This window comes from Macaca nemestrina, chromosome X, assembly GCF_043159975.1.
Source record: "Macaca nemestrina isolate mMacNem1 chromosome X, mMacNem.hap1, whole genome shotgun sequence".
NCBI lineage: Eukaryota > Metazoa > Chordata > Mammalia > Primates > Cercopithecidae > Macaca > Macaca nemestrina.
The window spans coordinates 52,496,072-52,523,405 of record NC_092145.1 but is presented as its reverse complement, the minus strand read 5'-3'; the positions used below and the strand labels follow the sequence as shown (position 1 = coordinate 52,523,405).

Sequence of the window (27,334 nt, the reverse complement as noted above, 5' to 3'; positions counted from 1 at the left end):
GCTTTAATGATCAGTGATACTGAGCACCTTTTCTTATAGCTCTTTGCCATTCATATGTCTTCTTTGAGAAATGTCTATTCAGATCTTTTCCCATTTTTAATTGGATGATTAGATTTTTTTCCTATAGAGTTGTTTGAGCTCCTTATATATTCTCATGGTTAATCTCTTGTCAGATAGATAGTTTGCAAATATTTTCTCCCATTCTGTGGGTTGTCTCTTCACTTTGTTGATTATTACCGTTGCTGTGCAGTAGCTTTGTAACTTCTGCACAGCAAAGGTAACAATGTGATCCTATCTGTCCATTTTTGCTTTAGTTGCCTGTGCTTGTAGGATATTACTCAAGAAATATTTACCAGTCCAATGTCCTGGAGATTCGCCCCAACATTTTCTTGTAGTAGTTTCATAGTTTGAGTTCTTAGATATAAGTCTTTAATCCATTTTGATATGATTTTTGTATATGGTGAGAGATAGGGTTTTAGTTTCATTCTTTTGCATATGGTAACCAGTTTTCCCAGGGCCATTTATTTAAGAGACAGCGTATTTTTTGGCAGCTTTGTCGAAAATGAATTCACTATAGATGCATAGCTTTGTTTCTGAGTTCTCTATTCTGTTCCATTGATCTATATGTCTGTTTCTTTTTTTCTGATATGGAGTCTCTCTCTGTCGCCCAGGCTGGAGTGCAGTGGCACAATCTTGGCTCACTGTACCCTCCACCTCCTGGGTTCAAGTGATTCTCCTGCCTCAGCCTTTTGAGTAGCTGGGATTACAAGCACCTGCCACCATGTCCAGCAATTTTTTTGTATTTTTAGTAGAGACGAGGTTTCACCATGTTGGCCAGACTGGTCTCAAACTCCTGACCTCAGGTGATCCACTCGCCTTGGCCTCCCAAAGTGCAGGGATTACAGGTGTGAGCCACTGCTATATGTCTGTTTCTATTCCAACACCATGCAGTTTTGGTTGCAATAGCTCTGTAGTATAATTTGAAGTCAGAAAATGTTATTCTTCTTGTTTTGTTCTTTTTACTCAGGACAGCTTTGGCTATTCTGGGTCTTTCGTGATTGAATATACATTTTAGAATAGTTTTTTTTTTAATTTCTGTGAAGAATGTCATTGGAATTTTGATAGGGATTGCATTGAATCCATAGATTTCTTTGGGTAGTGTGGACATTTTAACAATATTTATTCTTCCAATTTGTGAATTTTGAATATCTCGACATTTTTTATGTCCTCTTCAATTTCTTTCATCAATATTTTATAATTTTTATTATAGTGATCTTTCACTTCTTTGGTTAATTCCTAGGTACTTAATATAGTTGTAGCTATTATAAATGGGATTACATTCTTGATTTCCTTTTCAGATTGTTCACAATTGGCATATAGAAATGCTACTGATTTTGGTATGTTGACTTTGTATCCTGCAACTTTACTAAATTTGTTTATCAGTTCTCCTAATTTTTTTAGTGGAGTCTTTAGGTTTTTTCCAAATATAAGATAATATCGTCTGTAAACAAGGATAATTTGACTTCTTCCTTTTCAGTGTGGGTGCCCCTCATTTCTTTTTCTTGTCTGATTGCTCTAACTGGGACTTCCAGTGTTATTTTGAATAACAGTTAATATGGTTTGGATTTGTGTCCCCACCCAAATCTCATGTCAAATTGTAATCCCCAGTTTTGGAGGTGAGGCCTGGTGGGAGCTGATTGGATCATGGGGGCAGATTTCCCCCTTGCTGTTCTCTGATAATGAGTGAGTTCTCATGAGATCTGGTTGTTTAAAAGTGTTTGGCACCTTCCGCATCTCGCTCTTCCTCCTTCTCCAGCTATGTAAGACATGCATGCTTTCCCTTTGCCTTCTGTCATGATTGTAAGTTTCCTGAGGCCTCCTCAGCCATACTTCCTGTACAGCCTGCAGAAATGTGAGTCAATTAAACCCTTTCTTTATCAATTACCCAATCTCAGATAAGTTTTTTATAGCCATGCAAGAATGGAATAATACAACAGTGTAGCAAGGGAGCATCCTTGTGTTTCAGATCTTAAAGAAAAGGCTTTCAGTTTTTCTTCCATTCTGTTTAATTATTAGCTGTAGGTCTGTTATATATGGCTTTTATTATGTTGAGATATATTCCTTTGATACTCAGCTTTTTTAGATTCTTTTAAAATCATGACACGATGTTGAATTTTATCAAATGTTTTTCAGGATCAATTGAAATGATCATATGCTTTTTGTCCTACATTCTCTTGATATGGTGTATCACATTGATTGATTTGCATATGTTGAATCATCCTTGTATCCTTGGAATAAATCCCACTTGGTCATGATGAATGCTCTTTCTAATGTATTGTTAAGTTTGGTTTGCTAATATTTTGTTGAGAATTTTTGTATCAATATTCAGGAGACATATTAGCCTGTACTTTATTTTCTGATGTGTCTTTGTCTGGTCTTGGTATCAGGATAATACTGGCCTAGTAGAATTAGTTTGGAAGTATTCCCTCCTCTATTTTTTGGAATAATTTGAGTAGGATTGGTATTAGTTCTTCTTAAAATGTTCGGTAAAATTCAGCAGTGAAGCCATTGAGTCCCAGGCTTTACATTCCTGGGAGAATTTTTATAATGGCTTTGCTGTTCAGGTTTTGTATTTCTTTCTGGTTCAATCTTGGCACATTGTATGTGTCTAGAAATTTATCTATTTCATCTGGATTTTCCAATTTATTGGCATATACCTGCTCATAGTAGCCTCTAATGATTCTTTGAATTTCTGTAGTATTGGTTGTAATGTCTACTTTGTATCTCCAATTTTATTTATTTGGGTCTTCTCTCATTTCTTCATAATGACTCTGACTAACGGTTCATCAATTTCCTTATTATTTCAGAAACTCAACTTTTCATTTCATTGATCTTTTGTATTGTTTTCTTCATTTAAATTTCATTTATTTGTGCTCTGATTTTAATTATTTATTTTCTTCTAAATTTTGTGTTTGGTTTGTTCTTGCTTTCCTAATTCTTTAAGATGCATTATTAGGTTGTTTATTTGAAGTTTTCCTACTTCTTTGATGTAGGCACATATAACTATAAACTTCCCTGTTAGTACTGCTTTCACTGTATTCCATAGATTTCCATAGATTTTGTTATATTGTGTTTCCACTATCACTTGCTTTAAGAAATTTTACAATTTCTTTCTTAATTTCTTTTTCTTTTTTCTTTTTTTTTTTTTTTTTTTGAGACAGAATCTTGCTCTGTCACCCAGGCTGGGGTGCAGTTGTGTGATCTCAGCTCACTGCAAGCTTCACCTCCCGGGTTCATACCATTCTCCTGCCTCAGCCTCCTGAGTAGCTGGGACTACAGGGGCCCGCCACCACACCCAGCTAATGTTTTTGTATTCTTAGTAGAGATGGGGTTTCATCATGTTAGCCAGGATGGTCTCGATCTCCTGACCTTGTGATCTGCCCATCTCGGCCTCCCAAAGGGCTGGGATTACAGGCATGAGCCACTGTACCCGGCCAATTTCTTTCTTAATTTCTTAATTGAACCATTGGTCATTCAGGAGCACATTGTCTGATTTTCATATGTCTGTATAGTTTTCAAAATTCCTCTTGTTATTGATTTCTAGTTTTATACCATTGTGGTCAGAGAAGATAATTGATATTATTTCAAATTTTTAAAAACTGTTTTCAGACTTGTTTGTGACCTAATATATGATATATCCTTGAGAATAATCCATGTTTTGAGAAGAAGAGCATGTATTCTCCAACCATTGGATGAAAGGTTCTATAAATATTTACTAGCTCAATTTAGTCTATAATGGAGATTAAGTCTGATGTTTGTTGATTTTCTGTCTGGATGATGTCCAATCCTAAAAGTAGAGTGTTGAAGTCTCCAGCTGTTATTGTGTTGATGTCTGTCTTTTTTTTTTTTTTTTTTTTTTTTTTTTTTTTTTTTTTTTGAGGCGGAGTCTCACGCTGTTGCCCAGGCTGGACTGCAGTGGCGCGATCTCGGCTCACTGCAAGCTCCGCCTCCCGGGTTCCCGCCATTCTCCTGCCTCAGTCTCCTGAGTAGCTGGGACTACAGGCGCCCGCCACCGCGCCCGGCTAATTTTTTGTATTTTTAGTAGAGACGGGGTTTCACTGTGGTCTCGATCTCCTGACCTTGTGATCCGCCCGCCTCGGCCTCCCAAAGTGCTGGGATTACAGGCTTGAGCCACCGCGCCCGGCCTTGATGTCTGTCTTTCTCCTTAGCTCCAGTAATATTTACTTTATATATCTGCATGCTCCATTGTTGGGTGCATACATATTTATAATTGTTATATCTTTTTGTTTAATTGACCCATTTTGTATTTTATAATGATGTTCTTTGTTTCTATTTATAGTTTTTGTCTTGAAACCTATTTTGTTTGATATGACTATAGTGACTCTTGCTCTTTTTTGGTTTCCATTCACATGGAATATCTTTTTACATCCCTTTATTTCTATTCTATATTTGGCTTTATAGATGAAGTATGTTTTTTGTAGGCAACAGATAGTTCTAATTTTTTGTCAATTCAGCCACTCTACATCTTTCAACTAGAAAGTTTAGTTCATTTACATTCAATGTTATTATTGATAAGTAAGGACTTACTCTTGCCATTTTATTACATGTTTTCTGTTGTTTTGTGGTCTTCTCTTCCTTCTTTTCTTCTTCCCTGTCTTCCTTTTAGTGAAGATTATTTTCTCTGGTGGTATGTTTTAATTTCTTGTTGTTTTGTTTGTTTTGTTTTGCTTCTGTTGTGTGTTTTTGATTTGAGGTTACCCTGAAGCTTGCAAATAATGTCTTATAACCCATTATTTTAAACTGGTGACAAGTTAACACTGATTACATATACAAACAAACAAATAAGCATAGAGAAAACTAATAAAACTCTACACTTTAACTTTTTTCATGTGCTTTTTAACTTTTTTTGTTTCCATTTATATCTTAATGTACTGTCTATGTTGGGAGCAATCCCCCCGAAATCTGGTCGTAAACCAGTCCCAAGACTGGCCATAAACAAAATCTCTGCAGCACTGAAACATGTTCATAATGGCCCTGATGCCCACACTGGAAGGTTTTGGGTTTACAGGAATGAAGGCAAGGAACCCCTGGCCCGCCAGGGTGGAAAACCTATTAAAGGTATTCTTAAGCCACAAATAATAGCATGAGTGATCTGTGACTTAAGGGAGTGTTCCTGCTGCAGTTAACTAGCCCAACCTATTCCTTTAATTTGGCCCATCCCTACGTTTCCCATAAGGGATACTTTTAGTTAATTTAATATCTATAGAAACAATGCTAATGACTGGTTTGCTGTTAATAAATATGTGGGTAAATCTCTGTTTGGGGCTCTCAGTACTGAAGGCTGTGAGACCCCTGATTTCCTACTTCACACCTCTATATTTCTGTGTGTGTGTCTTTAATTCCTCTAGCGCCACTGGGTTAGGGTCTCCTTGACCAAGCTGGTCTCAGCAAGTGGCGTCCATTCATGGGGGCTCAAATCCAGGTCGAAGGGTCACCAGAATGACGGTTGGAATGGAAAACTAGCTGGAGGATACCCGAGTACTCTTAAAACAATTCCTGTGGTGAGTAAGAAGGGGAGCTTGGAAGCATCAGGGTAACGATGCGACAGGTATGGGGTCTGGTTCGTTTCACCTTGGAACTTTTTCACACTGATAATGAGGAGGAACAAGAGTATAGCGAAGTAACAGACAAGGTTACAGAGCATGTTTATTTGCCAGCTAAAGCACAAAGTAAGGAGAGGTTCATCCCTACCCTTCCGCACCCCTTCATTATTATTTTGAAGAAAATGACCCTCCAAATCTTTCTTTTCCAGAGGACACTGGGCGAAAAGTAGTTGCCCCAGTGACTGTTCAAGCAGCGCCTCAAGCAACAGCTCTTAGTTCTATTCAGGCAGGAATTCAGCAAGCTAGACAAGATGGTGATTTAGAGGCTTGGCAGTTCCCTGTTAGAATACATCCACCAGATCAACAGGGAAACATTACAGCTACATTTGAGCCTTTTCCTTTTAAATTACTCAAAGAATTTAAACAAGGTATAAATCAGTATGGACCAGGTTCTCCTTTTGTAATGGGACTGTTAAAGAATGTTACTGTTTCCAGTCAGTTGATTCCTACTGACTGGGGCACTCTTACTTGAGCTTGTCTAACTCCTGCTCAGTTCTTAAAATTTAAAACTTCGTGGGCAGATGAAGCTCCCATTCAGGCAGCTCACAAAGCCCAGGCCAAACCTCAAATTAACTGCAGACCAACTTTTGGGGGTTGGTGGCTGGGCTGGTTTAGATGTACAACTGGTCATGCAGGATGATGCCATAGAACAGCTTAGAGGAGTGTGCATTAGAGCTTAGGGAAAAAAATCACTTCAGGTGGGGAACAATACCCTTCCTTTAGTGCTATAAAACAGGGGCCAAGAGAACCATACATTGATTTTATAGCTCGGTTACAGGAGTCCCTTAAAAAGATGATTGCAGATATAGTGTTGCAGTTATTAGCTTTCGACAATGTTAATCCCGATTGCCAGGCTGCTCTGTGACATATCAGAGGGAAAGCACGTTTAGTTGATTATATCAAGGCCTGTGATGGTATTGGAAGTAATCTGCATAAAGCTACTTTGTTGGCACAGGCAATGGCAGGACTGAGAGTGGATAAAGTAAATACTCCATTTCCTGGAGCTTGTTTTAACTGTGGGAAGCATGGTCATACTAAAAAAGAATGTAGAAAACATCAGCTAGTCAGGCTGCCAGATAGGGGAAAAAAGAAAACTGTTGAGCCTGAAATATGTCCAAAATGTAAAAAAGGAAAACATTGGTCTATTCACTGTCACTCTAAGTTTGATAAAGATGGGAACCTGATTTCGGGAAACGCCATGAGGGGCCCGTCCCGGGCCCCGTTCTAAACCGGGGCATTTCCAGCTCAGGCCATTCCCTCACCCCTGTACAATGTCTGTCCCCTGCCACAGCCAGTAGTGCCACAGTAGATTTATGCTGCACAAAAACTGTGAGCCTTCTGCCTGGGAAACCCCCGCAAAAGATCCCAACAAGAGTCTGTGGACTCTTGCCAGCAGGGACAATAGGATTACTTTTAGGAAGGTCTAGTGTAAGTTTAAAAGGCGTACAAATATATACAAGAGTCATTGATTCAGATTACAATGGGGAAATTCAAATTGTTATATCTACTTCTGTTCCGTGGAAAGCAGAACCAGGAGAGTGCATAGCACAGCTCCTGATTGTGCTGTATGTGGGAATGGGAAAAAGTGAAATTAAATGAACAGGAGGATTCAGAAGCACAAATAAACAAGGCAAAGCAGCTTATTGGGTAAATCAAATTACTGATAAATGTCCTACCTGTGAAATAACTATTCAAAGAAAGAAATTTAAAGGTTTGGTAGATACAGTAGCAGATATTTCAATCATTTCTCTACAGCACTGGCCATCCGTGTGGCCAATTCAACCCACTCAATTTAACATAGTTGGAGTTGGTAAAGCCCCTGAAGTATATCAAAGTAGTTATATTTTGCATTGTGAAGGGCCCAATGGACAACCTGGGACTATTCAACCTATTATAACTTCTGTACCTATAAATTTATGGGGAAGAGATTTATTACAACAATGGGGAGCACAAGTTCTAATTCCAGAACAATTATATAGCCCTCAAAGTCAACATATGATGCGTGAAATGGGGTATGTCCCTGGTATGGGACTAGAAAAAAATTTGCAAGATTTGAAAGAACCACTTCAAGCGGGAAAACAAAGTTCCCGCCAAAGATTAGGATATCATTTTTGATGATGGCCATTGTTAAGCCTCCAGAACCTATATCTTTAAAATGGTTAACAGATAAGCCAATTAGGATAGAACAATGGCCGCTAAGTAAAGAGAAACTAGAGGCTTTAGAGACACTAGTTACTGAACAATTAGAAAATGGGCGCATAGCTCCAACATTTTCCCCTTGGAATTCTCCAGTTTTCGTAATTAAGAAAAAATCAGGTAAATGGAGAATGTTAACTGACTTAAGAGCCATCAATTCAGTTATACAACCTATGGGAGCATTACAGCTAGGATTGCCTTCTCCTGGTATAATTCCAAAAAAAATGGCCTTCAATAGTCATAGATTTAAAAGACTGTTTCTTTACTATCCCTCTAGCTGAGCAAGACTGTAAATGGTTTGTATTTACAATTCCTGCAGTAAACAACCGGCAGCCTGCTAAGCGTTATCATTGGAAAGTGTTGCCACAGGGCATATCAAACAGCCCAACAATTTGCCAGACGTATGTGGGGCAAGCAATTGAACCTACTCGTAAAAAAATTTCACAGTGTTACCTTATTCACTATAGGGATGATATACTTTGTGCCGCCCCCACTCAAGAAATATTACTCCAATGTTATGATCACTTGCAAAATTCGATTTCTCGTGCTGGTTTAATCATAGCTCCTGACAAAATTCAGACCACTACTCCTTACTCCTACTGGGGGACCTTAGCAAATGACACTACCATTGTGCCACAGAAAGTAACCATATGTAGGGATCAACTAAAAACATTAAATGACTTTCAAAAATTACTAGGGGATATTAATTGGATATGACCTGCTCTAGGTGTTGCTACCTATGCCATGAGTAATCTGTTTTCTATCCTTAGAGAAAATACTAGTCTCACTAGCCCCCGACAATTAACAAAGGAGGCTGAGGCAGAGTTACAACTGATTGAGAAGCAAGTCCATAAAGCTCAGATAAATAAAATAGATCCAGAGAAGACTCTAGATTTGCTAATTTTTTCAACTCAGCATTCACCTACTGGTGTTATTGTCCAAGAACAGGACTTAGTAGAGTGGCTTTTTCTTCCACATGCTAATTCACAGACTTTAACTCCTTATTTAGATCAAATCACTACTATGATAGGGATTGGGAGAACTTGGATTGTTAAATTACATGGATATGATCCTGGAAAAATTATTGTCCCTCTCATGAAGGCACAAATACAGCAAGCTTTTATAAATAGTCTTACTTGGCAAACCCATTTAGCTGACTTTGTGGGTATTCTCAATAATCATTTTCCTAAAACGAAGCTGTTTCAGTTTTTGAAATTAACTAATTGGATTCTCCCTAAAATAACTAAATTTAAACCAATTGAAGGTGCTGAGAATGTTTTTAAAGATGGGCCTAGTAATGGTAAAGCTTCTTATTCTGACTCAAAAAGTAAAGTTTTCCAGACGTCCTATACTTCAGCTCAAAAAGCAGAGCTGGTAGTGAAACTAGGCCTCATAAAACTTAGAAACTAGGCCTCATATAAAAAATTAACACCAGGTGGCTCTGGATAGGGTCCCACCCTGCCTCGATAGGGTCCCACCCTGATAGGGTCCCACCCTGCCAATTCCGGGAAACAACTTCATGGGGTCCCACCCTGCCAATTCCGGGGGTCCCACCCTGCCTCGAAGTTCCCGGAATCAGCAACTCTAAGAAAAAAACCTCATAAGGTCCTGCTCTAACCAATTAGAACAAGACACCTTGCTCAGGCCATAGCTAGACCCAATTACCACGCGCCTAAAGCTTTGTTTGAATTTCGCGCCTTAAGCTGTGTTTGAACTTGTGTTTGCCTATATAAACAACCTGTAACAAGCACTCGGGGTCCTAGGGCCAACTTAGAGCTTGGGACCCTAGCGCGCTAGTAATAAATAACTCTCTGCTGTAAATCTCGTGTCGGTGATCCTTCGCGGCGACCCATGCCCAGGAGGGAATCGACAGTTCGGTTCCAACAGTAGCTGTAATTGAGGTATTGACTGCTTTTGATATGCCTATTAATATGATTTCTGATTCTTCATACGTGATTCATTCCACACAGTTAATTGAAATTGCTCGGTTACGATTTCATATAGATGAACAACTGCTGACAAAAACAAAAAAGGAGGAAAAATAGGGATTACAGGACAGCCGATACACAATTGAATCTAGCATTATTTGGTGAAAAGATCCCATAACAAAAACTTGGGAAATAGGTAAAATAATAACTTGGGGTAGAGATTATGCTTGTATTTCTCCAGGCCAAAATCAACAGCCGATTTGGATACCATCAAGACACCTGAAACCTTATCCTGAGCCGGATGCTGAGGAAGAGACTCTGGGAGGATCCCGAGGACCCTCCGGTTGCAGCCATGTCGAGACTGACACTGAGGAGGACCCCAACTGTCACGAACAACACCCGTTGAACACAGCCACTCACCTGGGGACAGATCAAGAAGCTGTCACAGATGGCAGAAGAAAACCTGAGGAAAGCGGGACAACCAGTCACAATAAATAATTTAATGGTAGCTATGATAGCGGTTATCACCACTGCCGTGAGTATTCCTTCAATAAGGGCTGGTGATAATGCTTGGATGCAATCACTCTATGACACAGTTACACATGCTTTGTGATCTCAGTATTTACTCTAATAAATCTGCTCCTATAATTGAGGCATACCACCCTCAAAATCCTATTTGTAAACAGGATTGGACCCAGTTAGAAAAAATGAACATACTTGTTTAGGAAGATTGCTTTGCAGAACAGGCAGAAGTGCTACACAACGATTCCTATGGAATCATTATTAATTGGTCCCCTAAGGGGATGTTTAGCTTGAATTGCACCTCTCAGTCTGCATACCACCGTCACACTATGTTCAGATTATCTGAACAAAACGGTCAGATGGTAGATATAATAAGAAGTACAGCAAAAGTTCCTATTATCTGGAACCATGGGAGTATAGTGTCACCTCAGCCTCAAATGATATGGCCTGCTCTAGGAGCTAAACATAAGGATTTGTGGAAACTATTAAATGCTCTTAATAAGATCAAAATTTGGGAAAGAATAAAAAAGCATCTAGAAGGACACTCTACAAACTTGTTTTTGGATATAGCAAAATTAAAAGAACAAATATTTAAAACATCCCAGGCACACCTGACCTTAATGCCAGGAACTGGAGTGCTTGAAGGAGCTGCAGACAAATTAGCAGCTAGTAACCCATTAAAATGGATAAAAACACTTGAAAGCTCTGTGATTTCAATGATAACTGTGCTTTTAATCTATGTCGTTTGTCTTTGTATACTCTGCAGATGTGGATCCTGACTCCTGCAAGAAGTAGCTCACCGTGACAAAGCTGCCCTTGCTTTTATCAATTTGCAAATCAGAGAAGGGGGACATGTTGGAAGCAAGCCCCCCAAAATCTGGCCATAAACCAGCCCCAAGACTGGCCATAAACAAAATTTCTGCAGCACTGTAACATGTTCATAATGGCCCTGATACCCATGCTGGAAGGTTGTGGGTTTGTGGGAATGAGGGCAAGGAGCACTTGGCCCGCCCAGGGTGGAAAACTGCTTAAAGGCATTCTTAAGCCACAAACAATAGCATGAGCAATCTGTGCCTTAAGGGCATGTTCCTGCTGCAGTTAACTAGCCCAACCTATTCCTTTCATTCGGCCCATCCCTTTGTTTCCCATAAGGGATACTTGTAGTTAATTTAATATCTATAGAAACAATACTAATGACTGGTTTGCTGTTAACATGTGAGTAAATCTGTGTTTGGGGCTGTCAGCTCTGAAGGCTGTGAGACCCCTGATTTCCCACTTCACACCTCTATATTTCTGTGTGTGTGTGTGTCTTTAATTCCTCTAGCACCACTGGGTTAGGGTCTCTGAGACCGAGCTGGTCTCGGCAGTCTACATGTTGGAAATTTGTCATACTTATTTTGTATCAGTTCTTCTTTTACTCTTTCTACTTAAGATATGAGTAGTTTACACATCACAATTAGTGTTATAATATTCTGTTTTTCTGTGTGCTCACTATTACCAATGAGTTTTATACCTTCAGATGATAGCTTCTTGCTTATTAATATCTTTTTTTTAGATTGAGGAACTCCCTTTAGAATTTCTTGTAAGACAGGTCTGATGTTGATGAAATCCCTCAGCTTTTGTTTGTCTTGGAAAGTTTTTATTTCTGCTTTATGTTTGAAGGATATTTTCACCAAATATACTTTGCTATGGTAAAAGTTGTTTTTTCCTTCAGCACTTTAAATATATCATGCTACTCTCTTCTGCCTTGTAAGGTTTCTAATGTAAACGTAAAGATCTGCTGTGAGATGTATTGGAACTCCACTGTATTTTTTTCTTTTCTCTTGCTGCTTTTAGGATCCTTCCTTTATCCATGACCTTTGGGAGTTTGATTATTAAATGCCTTGAGGTACCCTTCTTTGTTTTGTTTTGTTTGAGACAGAGTCTCGCTCTGTAGCCCAGGCTGGAGTGCAGTGGCGTGATCTCGGTTCACTGCAACCTTCACCTCCCGGGTTCGAGCAATCCTCCTGCCTCAGCCTCCCGAGTAGCTGGTACTACAGATGCATGCCACCATGCCCAGCTAATTTCTGTATTTTTAGTAGAGATGGGGTTTCAGTATGTTGGCCTGAAAGGAATGAGGCACATCCCCCATATATCTCCCAACTTCCTGAGCCCAGCACAAACACATTCCTCCATATTTCTTTCAAACTTCAGAAAAACATCACCTGGGAGATCTCCGATAAGGAATGCTAAATGTAGAATGTTAACCAATTGTAATGCTGTAACCGAGAGAATTACCTTGTTCCCTCTAACTTTACATATCCTGTTTACATCGGGCTATAAAAAGCAAGCACTCGCATTGTTCCAGGCCCTCTTGTATGCTGTGGAATGGAGGGACCAAGTTCGAACTTGTAGTAAAGATCCTTGCCGCTTGGCTTTGACTCTGGACTCTGGTGGTCTTCTTTGGGGAACAAACGGTCTGGGCATAACAGGCCAGGCTGGTCTCGAACTCCTGATCTCATGATCTGCCCACCTCAGCCTCCCAAAGTGGAGGGATTACAGGCATGAGCCACTGCACCTGGCTGGTTTGTTTCTCTTGATAGCAGGTCTTGTTAAGAAGAACGAAAGATTCTGGGTATATATCAGAATGCTTACTTTTAGCATCCCCTTGTCAGAAGCAGGAAGGTATTTTTTTCTGATCTTCACTGTGAGAAACTGGTAGGGCTTCAGACATAAACACACAAAAGTAGGGGTGGATACAGGCTAAGACTGAGCCCACCTGGAGTTTCCAACTCTTAATCTTGTCTACACTGAACCTTCAGTAATTTGTCAATTATGGTTTATGTTTTCCTACCGTGGTACAAGCTCCAGTGGTGGTTTCTGCTCCTGGGCTCCTGCTCCAGGTAAGCTGTGATTCTTTGTATACACCTGTCTGTCTCTCCAATTTGAGGGAACAATAGTTTGCCCTGTGACCTCAATTCTCTCGTAGTCTAAGAATTGTTGTATTTTCAGTTTATCAGTTTTTACATTGTTGCAGAGAGAGAGAGAGAGAGAGAGAGAGAGAGAGAGAGTCCTGCCCAGAGTCTATCACCTTCCTGGGTTTCGGTACTAGAATGTAAGGTCAGCCGAGAGAAAGGAGGAATAGACCCAAAGTCAGGCAAATACGTTTATTGAACTTGCTGGCTACTCCACTACAGACAGAGGAGGCAGCCCTGAGCTTACAAAATGAGGGATTTAAATGGGGGAGAGAGACCCTGGGGTTGTTTGTTGGTTAATTTTGCCACATATCACCTTGTGACGTTTATTACAGGAGAGTGTAGGTGAAGTTTGTTTATGCTTCCCACGACCTCTCCCTGTGTGGTCCAGATGGTTTATAATTGGGATTTGTTTATTGCAGCAAGGTCTGATAAGTGATGCTGGCTTCACTGCAGCACCTAGATAAGGGCATAGTGGAGGCTTGGGGGAAGGAGAAGAGTTGCAGAGTTTAGGGGGAGGGGTGGGCAGCACGGAGAGGTTTGGGGGAAGTGTTGGCAGTACCAAGAAGTTTTTTGGGGCAGCTTGTCCCTAACAGTAGGCATGATATTTAAGATGAGTCCCAAAGAGTAAATAGTTGTTAACCAGGGCAGGAGTGTAGTTTGCCTCCCAGGAGAAACAGCAAATGCACAGGCTCTAAGGCAGGAAAGTCCTCAGCCCATTTAGAACTAAAGGAAAGCAGTGTGGCTGGAGCTTAACAATGAAGGGGAAGAGTACCTGTGTCAGAGTAGTGGCCAAGAGCCAGATCTTACAGGGCCTGAAGGATTTTATTTATTTTTTAACTACCTGAATGCAACAGAGGCATTTATTTGGTATAATGAGGGGAGGTGTATGCTCTAATTTTCTCGTAAAATGTTCTGGCCGGGTGCGATGGCTCCTGCCCATAATGCCAGCACTGTAGGAGGCCAAGGGGGGCAGATCACGAGGTCAGGATATCGAGACCATCCTGTCCAATATGGTGAAACCTTGTCTCTGCTAAAGTAAAAAAAAAAAAATGGCCGGGTGTGGTGGCATGCGCCTGTAGTCCCAGCTACTCAGGAGGCTGACACAGGGGAATCGCTTGAACCCAGGAGGCAGAGGTTACAGTGAGCCAGGATCATGCCACTGCACTCCAGCCTGGCGACAGAGTGAGACTCTGTCTCAAAGAAAAAAAAAATGTTCCTTGGATTGCCATATAGAGACTGGATTGGAGAAGGGTAACAGGAGAAACTGAAAGACCAGTTCACCAGTTCACTGATTATTCAGTGGCCTAAGATCTGTGATAGATACAAAACAATTATGAAACATAATTTAAGGCATCATGAGATGTGGGTGGGAGCAGAACATGGGATGCCTGTGCAGGTCCACTCTTGCATATAACAACTGCAGGGGGAAAAAAGTGGAAAAACTATGGGGTCCTGTCAGCTCAATAAAAGTCAGAGAAGAGGAGTATCTGTAGAGCCAGAGAAGCTATTGTGAGGAAGACGAATCCGGGTCCGATCTAGAAAGATGGATTGGATTGGAGGGGTTTTTTTGTTTTTCTTTTGTTGTTGTTGTTTGAGGTGTTCTGGAAAGGGCTAGTGAAGTAAAGAGCGTAGCCTGGCTGGAGTGGATGTTATGAGCCTACCAAGTGAACAAACAGTGCCCAATGGAAGCCCTTGCAAACCTCAGCAAGATTCAAAGCTGAGACAACCAAAGTGTTTGTTTTTCAGGGATGTTGTGCAACAACATTCAATGCTGACTTTCTACCTACTCCTGGAAGGAGAGGGATGCCCAACATGGTCCACAGAGCAGGGCAAGATTATGGGAAGGGAGGTGCTGTGTATGTGATAAGAGTGACAACTCTAAAGAATGTATCTATTTGCAGTTCTCTTCACTTGATTCTATTCCTCAATGACTGGTTTTGTGGGCATCCTGTGGGCACAGACCCACATGACTTCCACTTAGCTTTAGTGAATGGCCTTGTCAGAGCTGGTACTCTGAAAAATGCTCCTTGTTCTGGTTTTAACCCCAGGGCTCCAGGGATCCTTCAGATTTTTTTCAGTTGGGGAGCTTTTATTGATTCATATTATTTAGCCTCTCTCTCTCTCTCTCTTTCTCTCTCTCTCTCTCTGTCTCTCGATCCTCTATTTTTTTTTCTCTCCTCCCCTGGGTGTTGGCACTTTCTGGATTGCCTCAGTTATTTATGCCCTGCCTCCTTTCCTTCCAAAGATTATTCAGCATGTCTTCTTGCTGTCTTTCACCTCTCACCAGGTCCTCTTGGAGTCCATAGTGTCCTCAGCCATTCCTATGTTTGAGGCTCCCAGTGTCATCTATACCTACCTAACATAAATTTCCCTCTTCCTCCCTAACAGAACTCCAAATATCTGGATGTCAACACCATCCCACTTCACCACAAGCTTCGGGGACAGGTCCTAGTTATTCTGAACCTGTCAATACCTGGAATTTACCTAAGGGCCATTACTGGTTGAGGGCAGACAACCCTCTTAAAATGGCCTGATCATATTGAAGGGATGGCATTTTATTCCATAGTTAGGAAAGGTTTTCCCCTCTCTCCTGAGAGACAGAAACAAAGAAGAATGTACACTCTATCACAATAAACAGCCATCTTATTACATTAGGGGTAATTCCAGCCTTAGGATGAAGCTGACACCAGGCACAGCAGAAGATGGTCACAGCACTGACCAGAGATGGAAAGAACCTGGATCCTTAATGACTTCATTTCGTTACTGAATCAATGGCCCCTGATGCCTGTCCTACCTACTGTGCTCTTCCTGCTATGTGAGATCACAAACTTCCTTAATAGTTAAGCTAGTTTAAGGGGATTATTTTTTATATACAGCTAAAACTCCCTATGCAATATAATTGATATAACAATATTGCCTAAAGAGTTTTCCATTTCATTCTGCTCAGAACTACTCCATTATTTATAATGGCTGTATAGTTTTTCTGAGTATTATTGCATCTTAATGTACTAATCCTTCCCATTATTTCTAAGCATTAAAGTCTTACTGAGTTTTTTGGTTTTTCAAAAATGCTAAAATAAACATCCTATTATTGCATATATTTACATTCTTGCACACTTGGATTTTTTTTTAATTTATTTATTATTATTATAATACTTTAAGTTCTAGGGTACATGTGCATAACGTGCAGGTTTGTTACATATGTATACTTGTGCCATGTTGGTGTGCTGCACCCATCAACTCGTCAGCACCCATCAACTCGTCATTTACATCAGGTATAACTCCCAATGCAATCCCTCCCCTCTCCCCCCTCCCCATGATAGGCCCCGGTGTGTGATGTTCCCCTTCCTGAGTCCAAGTGATCTCATTGTTCAGTTCCCACCTATGAGTGAGAACATGCGGTGTTTGGTTTTCTGTTCTTGTGATAGTTTGCTAAGAATGATGGTTTCCAGCTGCATCCATGTCCCTACAAAGGACATAAACTCATCCTTTTTGATGGCTGCATAGTATTCCATGGTGTATATGTGCCACATTTTCTTAATCACTTTGATATTTTCAAAGTCCAAGTACAGATTATTTGTATGACTACTCACTTTTGTTATAGTACAGTAATAGGCATAGAATTTCTAGGTTATAGAATTCTTTTAATACTTATTTCCAACCTACCTTCCACAAATGTTGTACCAGTTCTTATTCTCACCAGCACTGTACGAAACTGCCCATTTTTCTGAACCCTCATCTCTAGGTATGAATAATTAATAATGTCATGGATTCAGAAGTCAGACTGTCTATGTTCAACTCCAGCCTCATAAGTATATAGTAATGTGGCTTTGAATATGTGGTCCAATCTCCTTATACTAGTATCCATAAACAATTTATATGGTTAGGGAAGTTGAATGAGTAAGGTATGTAAAGCACTTAGATCATAAGTGGTCAATAAATGTTGGCTGATGTTATTATCAAAATTATTTGCCAAGTTGATACTTCAAAATGTTACTTGCTCTCATTTGTACTTCCTTGATTACTAGCTGATGTGGACTGAATGTTTCTGTTTCCCCAAAATTAATATGTTCAAGCCCTAATCCCCAGTGTAATGGTATTTAGAGGTAGGATCCTTAGAAGGTAATTAGGGTTAGATTATATCATGAGAGTAAGGCTCTCAGGAGGAGATTAGTGGCCTTATAAAAAGAAAAAGAGACACAGGATCTCTTTCTCTGCCTGTGAAGATACAGCAAGAAGGAAGTCATGTATAATACAAGCTGGGAAGAAAACCCTCACTGAACTCAACAATGCTGGCACTCTTACTCCAACCTCCAGACAGTGAGAAGTAAAATTCTGTTGTTTAAGCCACCTGGTCTATGGTATTTTGTTATAGCAGCTTGAGCTAAGACGTGGATGAAATTGATCATTTTTTCCATGTGTCTACTAGTCAGTCATAAAATTTTTTACCTTTCCTTTTTTCGTCCATTTTATATTTATATGTTCCCCTTTCCTTGATTGATTTGAATCAATTTACTTTATAGTTATAATATTAATCCTTTGTCTTTCCTACATGTAATATTTTTCAGTATTTCATTTGCTTGTTTTTGCATTGTACTTATACAAAATTTTGTTTTTTATGTAATAAAATCAGTTATTTTATGTTTAATTTCCTTGAGTCATATGCTGAGAAATGCCTTTAACATACTTGAATTAAATACTTATCTGTATTTTCTCCCAGTTTTATTATTATTGTACTCAATTTGTTAATCCATTTAACAACTTTGTTTCAAAGAATTCGGTTTTTTTGGTTTTTTTTTGAGACGGAGTCTCGCTCTGTCACCCAGGCTGGAGTGCAGTGGCCGGATCTCAGCTCACTACAAGCTCCGTCTTCCGGGTTTACGCCATTCTCCTGCCTCAGCCTCGCGAGTAGCCGGGACTACAGGCGCCCGCCACCTCGCCCGGCTAGTTTTTGGTATTTTTTAGTAGAGACGGGGTTTCACCGTGTTAGCCAGGATGGTCTCGATCTCCTGACCTTGTGATCCGCCTGCCTCGGCCTCCCAAAGTGCTGGGATTACAGGCTTGAGCCACCGCGCCTGGTCAAGAATTCTTAAAAACATTGCAAAAAGATTATGTTTTTGTTTTTTGGGGTTTTTTTTTTTGAGACGGAGTCTCGCTCTGTGGCCCAGGCTGGAGTGCAGTGGCTGGATCTCAGCTCACTGTTTTTTTCTTTTTTTTGAGACAGAGTCTCGCTCTGTCGCCCAGGCTGGAGTGCAGTGGCACGATCTCGGCTCACTGCAAGCTCCACCTCCCGGGTTCATGCCATTCTCCAGCCTCAGCCTCCCGAGTAGCTGGGACTACAGGTGCCCGCCACCACGCCCGGCTAATTTTTTTGTATTTTTAGGAGTGACGGGGTTTCACCGTGTTAGCCAGGATGGTCTCGATCTCCTGACCTCATGATCCGCCCGCCTCAGCCTTCCAAAGTGCTGCTGGGATTACAGAGGTGAGCCACCGTGTCCAGCCAAGATTATGTTTAAATGTTAAGTCAAAAAGGAACGTAAAATAGTATATACAGTATGATCCAATTTTTATGAATAAGATTCTATGTATGAATATTTCGTGTAGAAAAACCTAAACAAAAAGAAACTGAAATATTTAATAATATTTAGTAGAATTAAGATTTTTAATTTTTTCTTTCTTTGTGTTTTCCAAAATGATTGTTTATCATTTTTATCGGGCATTTTAAAGTAAGTTTTTTTAATTTTAAAAACATGGTATATCTTTTAAATGATTTGGAATGGTGCTATTTAATAGAAATATATTATGAACTATAAATCTAATTTTAAGTTTTGTAGTAAACGTAATTTAAAAGTAAAAAGAAACAGATAAAATTAATTTTAATAATATATTTAACACAGTATATCCAAAATGCCATCACTTCAACATATAATCAATATAAAATGACTGATATTTCACTTTGTTGTACTATGTCTTTAAAATCCTGTGTGTACTTTATACTTTTAGCACATCTCCAATTGCATTAGTCACTTTTTAAGTTCTCAATATCCAAATATGGCTCATGGTTACCTTATTGTAAATTGCAGATTTGGAACATAAAAAGTACTGAATTCCACATTGGTCTGAATCTCAATCATTTGCTGAACCATTGCTTCATATCACTTTTGAAATGCAGTTGATATGAATTAAAGAACACAAACTGAAGTGCCTCTGGGGGCCAGGAAGGTAACTAGGTAATGTGAACAAGCTTTTCTTTCTTTAAAGCTGAGTAAGGAAAGTAAAACGGAAACACCTGCCTTTCTAAAGGATTGAAACCAACACTAGGCTACCTCCAGTCAACTGATGCAATGTGGGAATGCAACCCCAGGGTTTACAAAACTCCTGATTTTTCATGAAAATCTAAAATCTTGATTTTTCCTGTGGAATTTATCAATTATTAAATATCAGCAGTGATTCAAAAATCATACATCAGTGTGTGATACAAACTATGTGCTTGTCAGATTCGATCCTCTTTAGGCCAAATTTTGACATCTGGGATCAATAAATACTTTTTAAAACCCACTAATGTTATTAACTTTGAAAGATTAGACTACCCATTTTTAGTGAATCAAAAGCATTTTTTCATTTTACTGCTTTATAACATTAACAGCTAGCATTTACTGAGAGCTTAGCATGTGAAGGGCATCTTGCTAAACACTTTCAGCATTTCATAGATAAAAGAAATAAAGCTAAGGGAGGTTGACCAACTTTGTTTAAGGTCACACACGGTGCTTGTAAGTGGTGGTGCCAATATTTGAAGTAAGGTCTCCTGACTCCAAAGTCCATGCTTCTACAAACACTCCTTTAAACTGCCTAGGAGTATCCATGTCTAGGTAATCAACCAATCTATCCCTTCCCACCATTACACCTACCCCCACTTTTCACAAACGCACAACACACACACTCTCACACACTTTTCTTGGCCCTTTTGCTCATAAGAGTACTGTATACAGCTGACTTCTGTCTACCTTGATCTCGTTTTATTTCATCTTCCCCTCATTTATGCTCATCCTACATCTCATTTACAACACGTATTTCCTTTTCTCACTTTCATCTTTCATTTTCTTTGCATGGGAATGTTCCCCTTTTAATCACATTGATGAGGGAGGCCTTTAAGCAAGTGGTGTGCTCTTGACAGCAAATTGTGCACATCCCTTCTCAACTCTGCATTAAGTGACATCATGTTGGTAGCTGGAAATCAACTGTAGCCGGAGCATTTACATAGTGGAAATAGGCTAACACTACAAACAGTTTAATGGAAACTCAATTGTTAAACATTTATCAATACACAACTGCCTTTGTCCTTGTTAAGACATCTGATAGAAAGCTTGTCTTTATATCTGCCCATCTACCTTTTCCTTTGGTTCTGTAAATACTATCTTTTGGAATTCAAACTCTCACTACTTCCTTCAACTGATTATATTGATTCATAGCTTGTGTGGTAAATTTTATTCCTTTAACATTCATAAGAATTTTATTTTCTAGTTCTTTTGGGACAGTTTACTATAAATTCCCCGTGGAATGAAGCTGCTTTTTATTCTTTTAAAAAAATACATTTTAGTACCTCAAGTATCCATTAGTTAATAGCTGTTCTGATCTGTATTGAATGCATTTTCTTCACTGGGCTAGTCGAATATTACTGGCAGAACCCCCTTCAGCTCATTCTGCATTGGTTTGTGCCCTGTTTTTGCATCTTTCCTTCTCTCTAAAGCTGCCTCTTACCCTACACTTATGCCATCTATTTCATAGTTCCTTTCCTTAAAGTATTCTAAAATTTGTCATTGGTCTTCAAGTTTTGTTTCAACCCCATGCTGTTTCAAAGGATCTCCAAGCCTCTGCTCATGAGAGCATACTATTATTATTATTTTTCTTACTGAAGCACTTCCATTGCCCCACCTCCATGGGACTACTTCCAGATGATGTTGACTAGATGAACCCAATCTTTTCAGTATCATATTCACAGATATTTTCCTGCTTTATCCACAGAGATGGAAAATCACGTCTGTTGTCTATAAGATTTACTCATTTATAACTCTCATAGGACATCTTTATTTCCAAAATGTGAGGCCCTGAAGACTCACAATTATGTCCTTCATGTACAGTCAGTTGTCCCTCAATGTCCATGGAGGACTGGTGTCAGGAACCCCCAGGAATATAAAAATATGCAAATGCAGATGCTCATTTTCTTTAAATAAAATGACATAGAGTTTGCCCATAACCTATACACATCCTCCTGTAAACTTTACACAATGTCTAGATTATTTTTAATACCTTATGCAATGCCTACATATAACTTTGTTAAATGCAAATTCAATGTAGTACTTGCATATTGCAAATTCAAATTTTTCTTGTTGAAACTTTATGGAATTTGTTTTTCCAAATATTTTCAATCCATGATTGGGTGAGTCCATGGATGCAGAACCCACAGATATGAAGGGCCTACTGTATTTATGTTAGTCCCCTAAATTTTGTGCATCTTGAGAAAAAAAATGACATCGTGGTGACATACTCCATCCCTTCTTCAATCAAACTGGTTGATGAAATGGTTTCTTATGCTTGTTGGTTTATCCTGTTGTCTCAGTCCCATGCTTCCTCTAATAGCACTGTAATACAACTTGTCATTGCAGGTATATACTCAATGGCAACAGTGAATGGTAATCTTGTAATTTATGCCTGCATCTTTCCGACTTTATCAGCCTGCAGCCACTTTTCCTTTTTTTTTCTTTTTGAGACAAAGTCTCGCTCTGTCACCCAGGCTGGAGTGCAATGGTGGGATCTCGGCTCACCGCAAGCTCCTCCTCCCGGGTTCAAGCAATTCTCCTGCCTCAGCCTCCCAAGTAGCTGGGATTACAGGCGCCCGCCACCACGCCCAGCTAGTTTTCGTATTTTTAGTAGAGATGGGGTTTCACCATGTGGGCCAGGCTGGTCTCTAACTCCTGGCCTCAGGTGATCCACCCATCTCAGCCTCCCAAAGTGCTGAGATTACAGGCATGAGCCACCATGCAGATATTTTTTTTTCTTCTAGAGTTAAACAAGTTACTTTGACAAATCTGAGTACATGTAACTATTTGACAAGACTTCTGAAAAATGCGGATATCAGAGTATCAAATGACTGTTTGGGATTACTCAGTTGTGTGTGATGACCCTTCCTTATCCTCAGACTGTCTTAAATTTTCATTGCATAAACAGACCAGCTTTTCTGTTATCATTTGCTAGACTTTCAGAGTCTGTGACCCCAGACCTATGTTGGATCTGAGGCATTTTTTCAAACACGCATTCTTTTGTCAGCTTCTCAGTAGAAGGCTTTACATTAGGTGTTTCTTGTTATTTGTAACTTGATGAGGCCAATAGTGTTCCTCAAGCACATAATTAATTTTGTGTTAGTTTACATAGCTTGAGGTTAAAAATTAAGAGACCTGGCAGGGCGCAGTGACTCACACCTGTAAGCCCAACACTTTGGGAGGCCGAGGCAGGCAGATCACCTGAGGTCAGGAGTTCGAGACCAGCCTGGCCAACATGGTGAAACCCCATCTCTATGAAAAATACAAAAATTAGCCAGGCATGGTGGTGGGCACCTGTAATCCCAGCTACTTGGGAGGCTGAGACAAGAGAATCATTTGAACCTGGGAGGCAGAGGTTGTAGTGAGCTGAGACTGTGTTATTGCACTCCAGCCTAGGCAACAAGAGTGAAACTCCATCTATCTATCTATCTATCTATCTATCTATCTATCTATCTATCTATCTATCTATATGAGACCACTGAGAATTTGAATACTGACTGGACATTAAGAAATTTTTGTCCATTTTTATTTGTGATAATGGTGCTGTAGTTGTTTTTAAAAGTCTTTAGAGACTGTATTAGTTATCTATTGTTGTGTAACAAATCACCCCAAAATTTAGCAGCTTACAAGAACGTTCATTTATTATCCCAGAGATTCTGTGAATCAAAAGTCTGGGTGTGGCTTATCTGGATCTTCCACCTCAGGGTCTTTTAGAAGGCTGTAATCAAGATGTTAGCCTGGGCCACAGTTTTATCTGAAGACTAAGCTGGGCAAGAATCTGATTCCAAACTCACCTTTGTTGTTTTGGCAGGATTCAATTCCTTGAGGACTATTAGACTGAGGGCCTCAGTTCCTCACTGGCTGTTGGCTGGCGAACACTCTCAATTCCTTGCTATATGTGCCTCTCTAACATGGCAGCTTGTTTCATCAAAGCCAGCAAGTGGGAGGAAGAAGGAAGGAAGAGAGACAAGGAATCTGCTAGCACGATGACAATCACAATCTTCTGTAACATAATCACAGAAGTGACATCCTGTCACTTTTGCTGTGTTCTACTGATTAAAAGTAAGACAGTGATTTTACCTACACTCCATAGGAGGGATAATTACACTAAGGCATGAACCCTCTATCCAAGGCTAACATGAAATTTGCATATCTCAGTTCTGTCAATGGGAATTTTTATGTGCTTCATTTGCTTTTGTAAGCTCACTGAATAGTTCTTTGGATCTGGATCTGTTGTTAGCTTGTATTTCTTTTTAACATAATCCATGTTAAGAAAAATACAATTGAGTACAAAAGAAATCACCTAATATCCCACAAAAGATAACAAAATTCAAATTGTTATGTAATAAATCTAATGCTTTTTTCATGATCTCATCCTTTACATTTTAATGCTTCCCTGAATTCAGATATTCACCTTTATATTCTACAAGTTATTATGGCTTTTAAGAATTGATACCGGCCAGGTGCAGTGGCTCACGCCTGTAATCCCAGCACTTTGGGAGGCCAAGGCGGGCGGATCACGGGGTCAGGAGATCGAGACCATCCTGGCTAACATGGTGAAACCCCGTGTCTACTAAAAAACACAAAAAATTAGCCAGGCATGGTGGCGACTAATAATGTGTATGAATCCACATTTTCAAGAAAGTCCCCTGGTGATTCTCACACAGGTGGCAGATTAGCATAGTTTTGGAAACACTGTGACATTACTAAATGAACCCAGTGTTCCTTTAGGAATGGCAAGTAATCTAAGTTACACGTCTAAAGTTATTTATTTGTTTAAAAACTGAACCAAGACAAAAACGCAGAGCTCCTGACTCAGTCATTATTAATTTTACTTTGGTTAAGTGCCTGCCTCGTCAGGAAGAAATCATAGCATGACCAAAAGACATCTTAATCCTGAGAACAGGAGGTATGCCGGACTAGTGAGACCTACTTTGAGCACTCTGCTAAATATCTGAAGGGAAAATCTGAGGATGGGAGTCTTGCATAATAGGTATGGATGGGAGAAAAAACAGGTAAACACAGGTCTCACACAAATGACCTCATTCCAGTCATGTGAAGGAAATGCCACCCCCAATTTATACAAGGTCCTGGGTTTATTTACCTGGCTAAGAGATCCAAATTTGATCAGCAAGTATTTTTTTTTTCTTTTTTTAAAAAAACTTTTAGGTTCCAGGGTACATGTGAATGTTTGTTACATAGGTGAATTCCTGTCATGGGCCGGGGGCAGGTTGGGGGGTTGTTGTACAGATTATTTCATCACCCAGGTATTAAGCACAGCACCCAATAGTTATCTTTTAGGTTCCTCTTCCTCCTCCCACTCTCCACCCCTACAGATCCCAGTGTGTTGTTCCCTTTTTTTGTGTTCATGAGTTTTCATTTAGCTCCCACTTATAAATGAGAACACACAGTATTTGGTTTTCTGTTCCTGCATTAGTTTGCTAAGGATAATAGCCTCCAGCTCTATCCATATTCCCACAAAAGACATGTTTTCTTTATTTTTATGGCTGCATAATATTCCATGATGTACATTTTTCTTTATCCAGTCTCTCACTGATGGACATTTATGTTGATTCCATGTCTTTGCTATTGTGAGTAGTGCTGATCAGCAAGTATTTATTAAGTGACTCTACTGCTTTCAAAGGTTATTTAAAAATGTTTCCGGCCGGGCGCGGTGGCTCACGCCTGTAATCCCAGCACTTTGGGAGGCCGAGGTGGGCGGATCACAAGGTCAGGAGATCGAGGCCACGGTGAAACCCCGTCTCTACTAAAAATACAAAAAATTAGCCGGGCGCGGTTGTGGGCGCCTGTAGTCCCAGCTACTCGGGAGGCTGAGGCAGGAGAATGGCGTGAACCCGGGAGGCGGAGCTTGCAGTGAGCCGAGATCGCGCCACTGCACTCCAGCCTGGGCGACAGAGCGAGACTCCGTCTCAAAAAAAAAAAAAAAAAAAAAAAAATGTTTCCAATTCTTCTTAAATTACAGAAAATATAAAAAATACATTAACCCATCCAATAGAATGAGTTCCTATATTAATCCTTTGGTATATTTAATTTCAGTACTTTTCATGTATTAAGTAGATTAATATAATTTTTTAAACAAAAAAAGAATATAGAGATTGTTTTTTAAAGCTGCTTTATTAACTTCACAATATATAATGAGCATCTTTCCATGCAATAGGTAAAATTCTTCTGCTAACAAAAATCTTACAGACTGGTTCAAAAACACAATATTCAATTAGAAGCTGGTAATAGGAGACCCACGTAAACAAGTGACAGGTAAAGGTTTACAACAAGGGCACATCATGAACATGTAAATTTCGAAAGCAGGGGTCTGTCTCCCTAATAACTTTAGGGAAACCATCAGGATTCAGGGCATAAGGCAAAACTCATCGTGATGGTCATGGTGCGGGGGGTCAGTGCTGACTGCCCGCAGACTATGACTCAATTGCTTTTCCCTCAGCTTTTCCATCAGCTGTCTCACCTCCTCCCCAATCCTTTCCATATTCTCTTCCCTCATCCTTGCCTGTGGTTCTCCAAGCCTATGCATCATATCCCATCTATACTGCAGGATGGGCTGCCTAACGCGGAACCGCCTACGATTTCCTCTAGGCACACAGTATTCACCAGCATCCAAAGGGAGGGCCAAGGGCTCCCCTTTATTAGCAACTTGCTCCTTTTCTTCCTTTTCTTCATTTTCTTGGTTGGTATTTTCCATGCTGAGATTGTTTACCGCTCGTTTCTCTTTGGACTCCATTACTCCTAGGAGACAAAAGGAGAGAGAAGGGGCTGAACAGCTGGTGAACGCTTCAGTACCGAGGACAGAGGCATGGATACTCATTTTTCAGAATTCCGCGTCATGGATATCAACATGTTTTGTTTTAATTTCATGTTTCCCACCAGAGAGGCTTAGTGCGCCCACTAGGGGGCCTCCATTCGAGCCCCCCCCCCACCCCCGCCCCCCGACCTCTCCTGTCTTCCCATCCCTCCCCACAAACCCACCATTTTCCCTACAGATCCATCCCTAGATCTCGGCAGGCACCAAAATGGAGGACGAGAGATGGGGGAGTTGGGAGGGGACCTCAGACTGGACTCTGCACCCGCCCCCACCACCGTCCCTCGCACTGACCTGGGCCTATCCTTGCAGTCTCCTCCTTCTCCCGATTCTCGCCGCGAGGTGCGCCGCCGGGACACTTGGCCCCGCAGACCTGCAGATGGGCTGGGGTGCGGGGAGCGGGGGCTGCTGCAGCGGAAAGCTAGCGAGGAACCGCGGGCACCCGGCTCCTTCCCCGCCCAGGGCCCTCCTCACTGCCAGCGCCCCGCGTCTCCCGCCCCCCGCCCCCACCCTCGGCCGCCCCGCCCCCAGTGGTGTTCACCGTTTTCCTGCAAGGACTCGGGAATGGTTTTCCATCGCTCTTGGTTGCTCTGCTGCCCCTGGAGCCCCAGCCGCCCCTGCTTCCCCACCCCAGGGGACCACTATGTTCCCAAGAATGTTGGGTTGTGGAGAAAGCTGGCCGGGACCCCCTGCGCTGTTCTGTGCCCGTCAGGGGGTCGGTAAGCCGCTGCTGGCCTGGTCAGGGCGCGCCGGCCCCGGGGCCCTTACCTGCTCCGCTTTCCCCTGGGCCGGATGCCAGCCCGCCGAGCGCAGGGCAGCGGGGAGCTGGTAGCTAGACGCTAGTGACGACTGCGCCGAAGGCTGCGTAGCTCTGCAGCTCCCGGTCACGTGAGGGCAG

The 27,334-nt window shown here is 40.8% G+C and overlaps 1 protein-coding gene and 1 long non-coding RNA gene across 2 annotated transcripts; one reads left to right on the top strand and one right to left on the bottom strand.

Annotated features, from left to right (window-relative positions):
• The first annotated feature begins 4,212 nt into the window (after window positions 1-4,212).
• Window positions 4,213-23,991, top strand: LOC139360864 (uncharacterized). The gene is made up of 4 exons (XR_011618419.1): window positions 4,213-5,582; window positions 10,050-18,769; window positions 19,371-19,517; window positions 23,416-23,991. It is a non-coding gene; the product is annotated as an uncharacterized lncRNA (long non-coding RNA).
• Window positions 23,992-25,720: 1,729 nt separating this feature from the next.
• On the bottom strand, window positions 25,721-27,334 carry LOC139360714 (brain expressed X-linked 1). Its single transcript, XM_071088563.1, has 3 exons — window positions 27,205-27,334; window positions 26,731-26,820; window positions 25,721-26,363 (listed from the first exon to the last, which is right to left on the bottom strand). Exon 3 carries the CDS (start codon window positions 26,356-26,358, stop codon window positions 25,972-25,974), a length of 387 nt encoding a protein of 128 aa, XP_070944664.1. The 5' UTR covers window positions 26,359-26,363; window positions 26,731-26,820; window positions 27,205-27,334; the 3' UTR covers window positions 25,721-25,971.

What these genes read in the sequence shown, in the direction of transcription:
- LOC139360714 (XM_071088563.1), bottom strand. Translation starts at nt 26,358, where the DNA reads ATGGAGTCCAAAGAGAAACGAGCGGTAAACAATCTCAGCATGGAAAAT.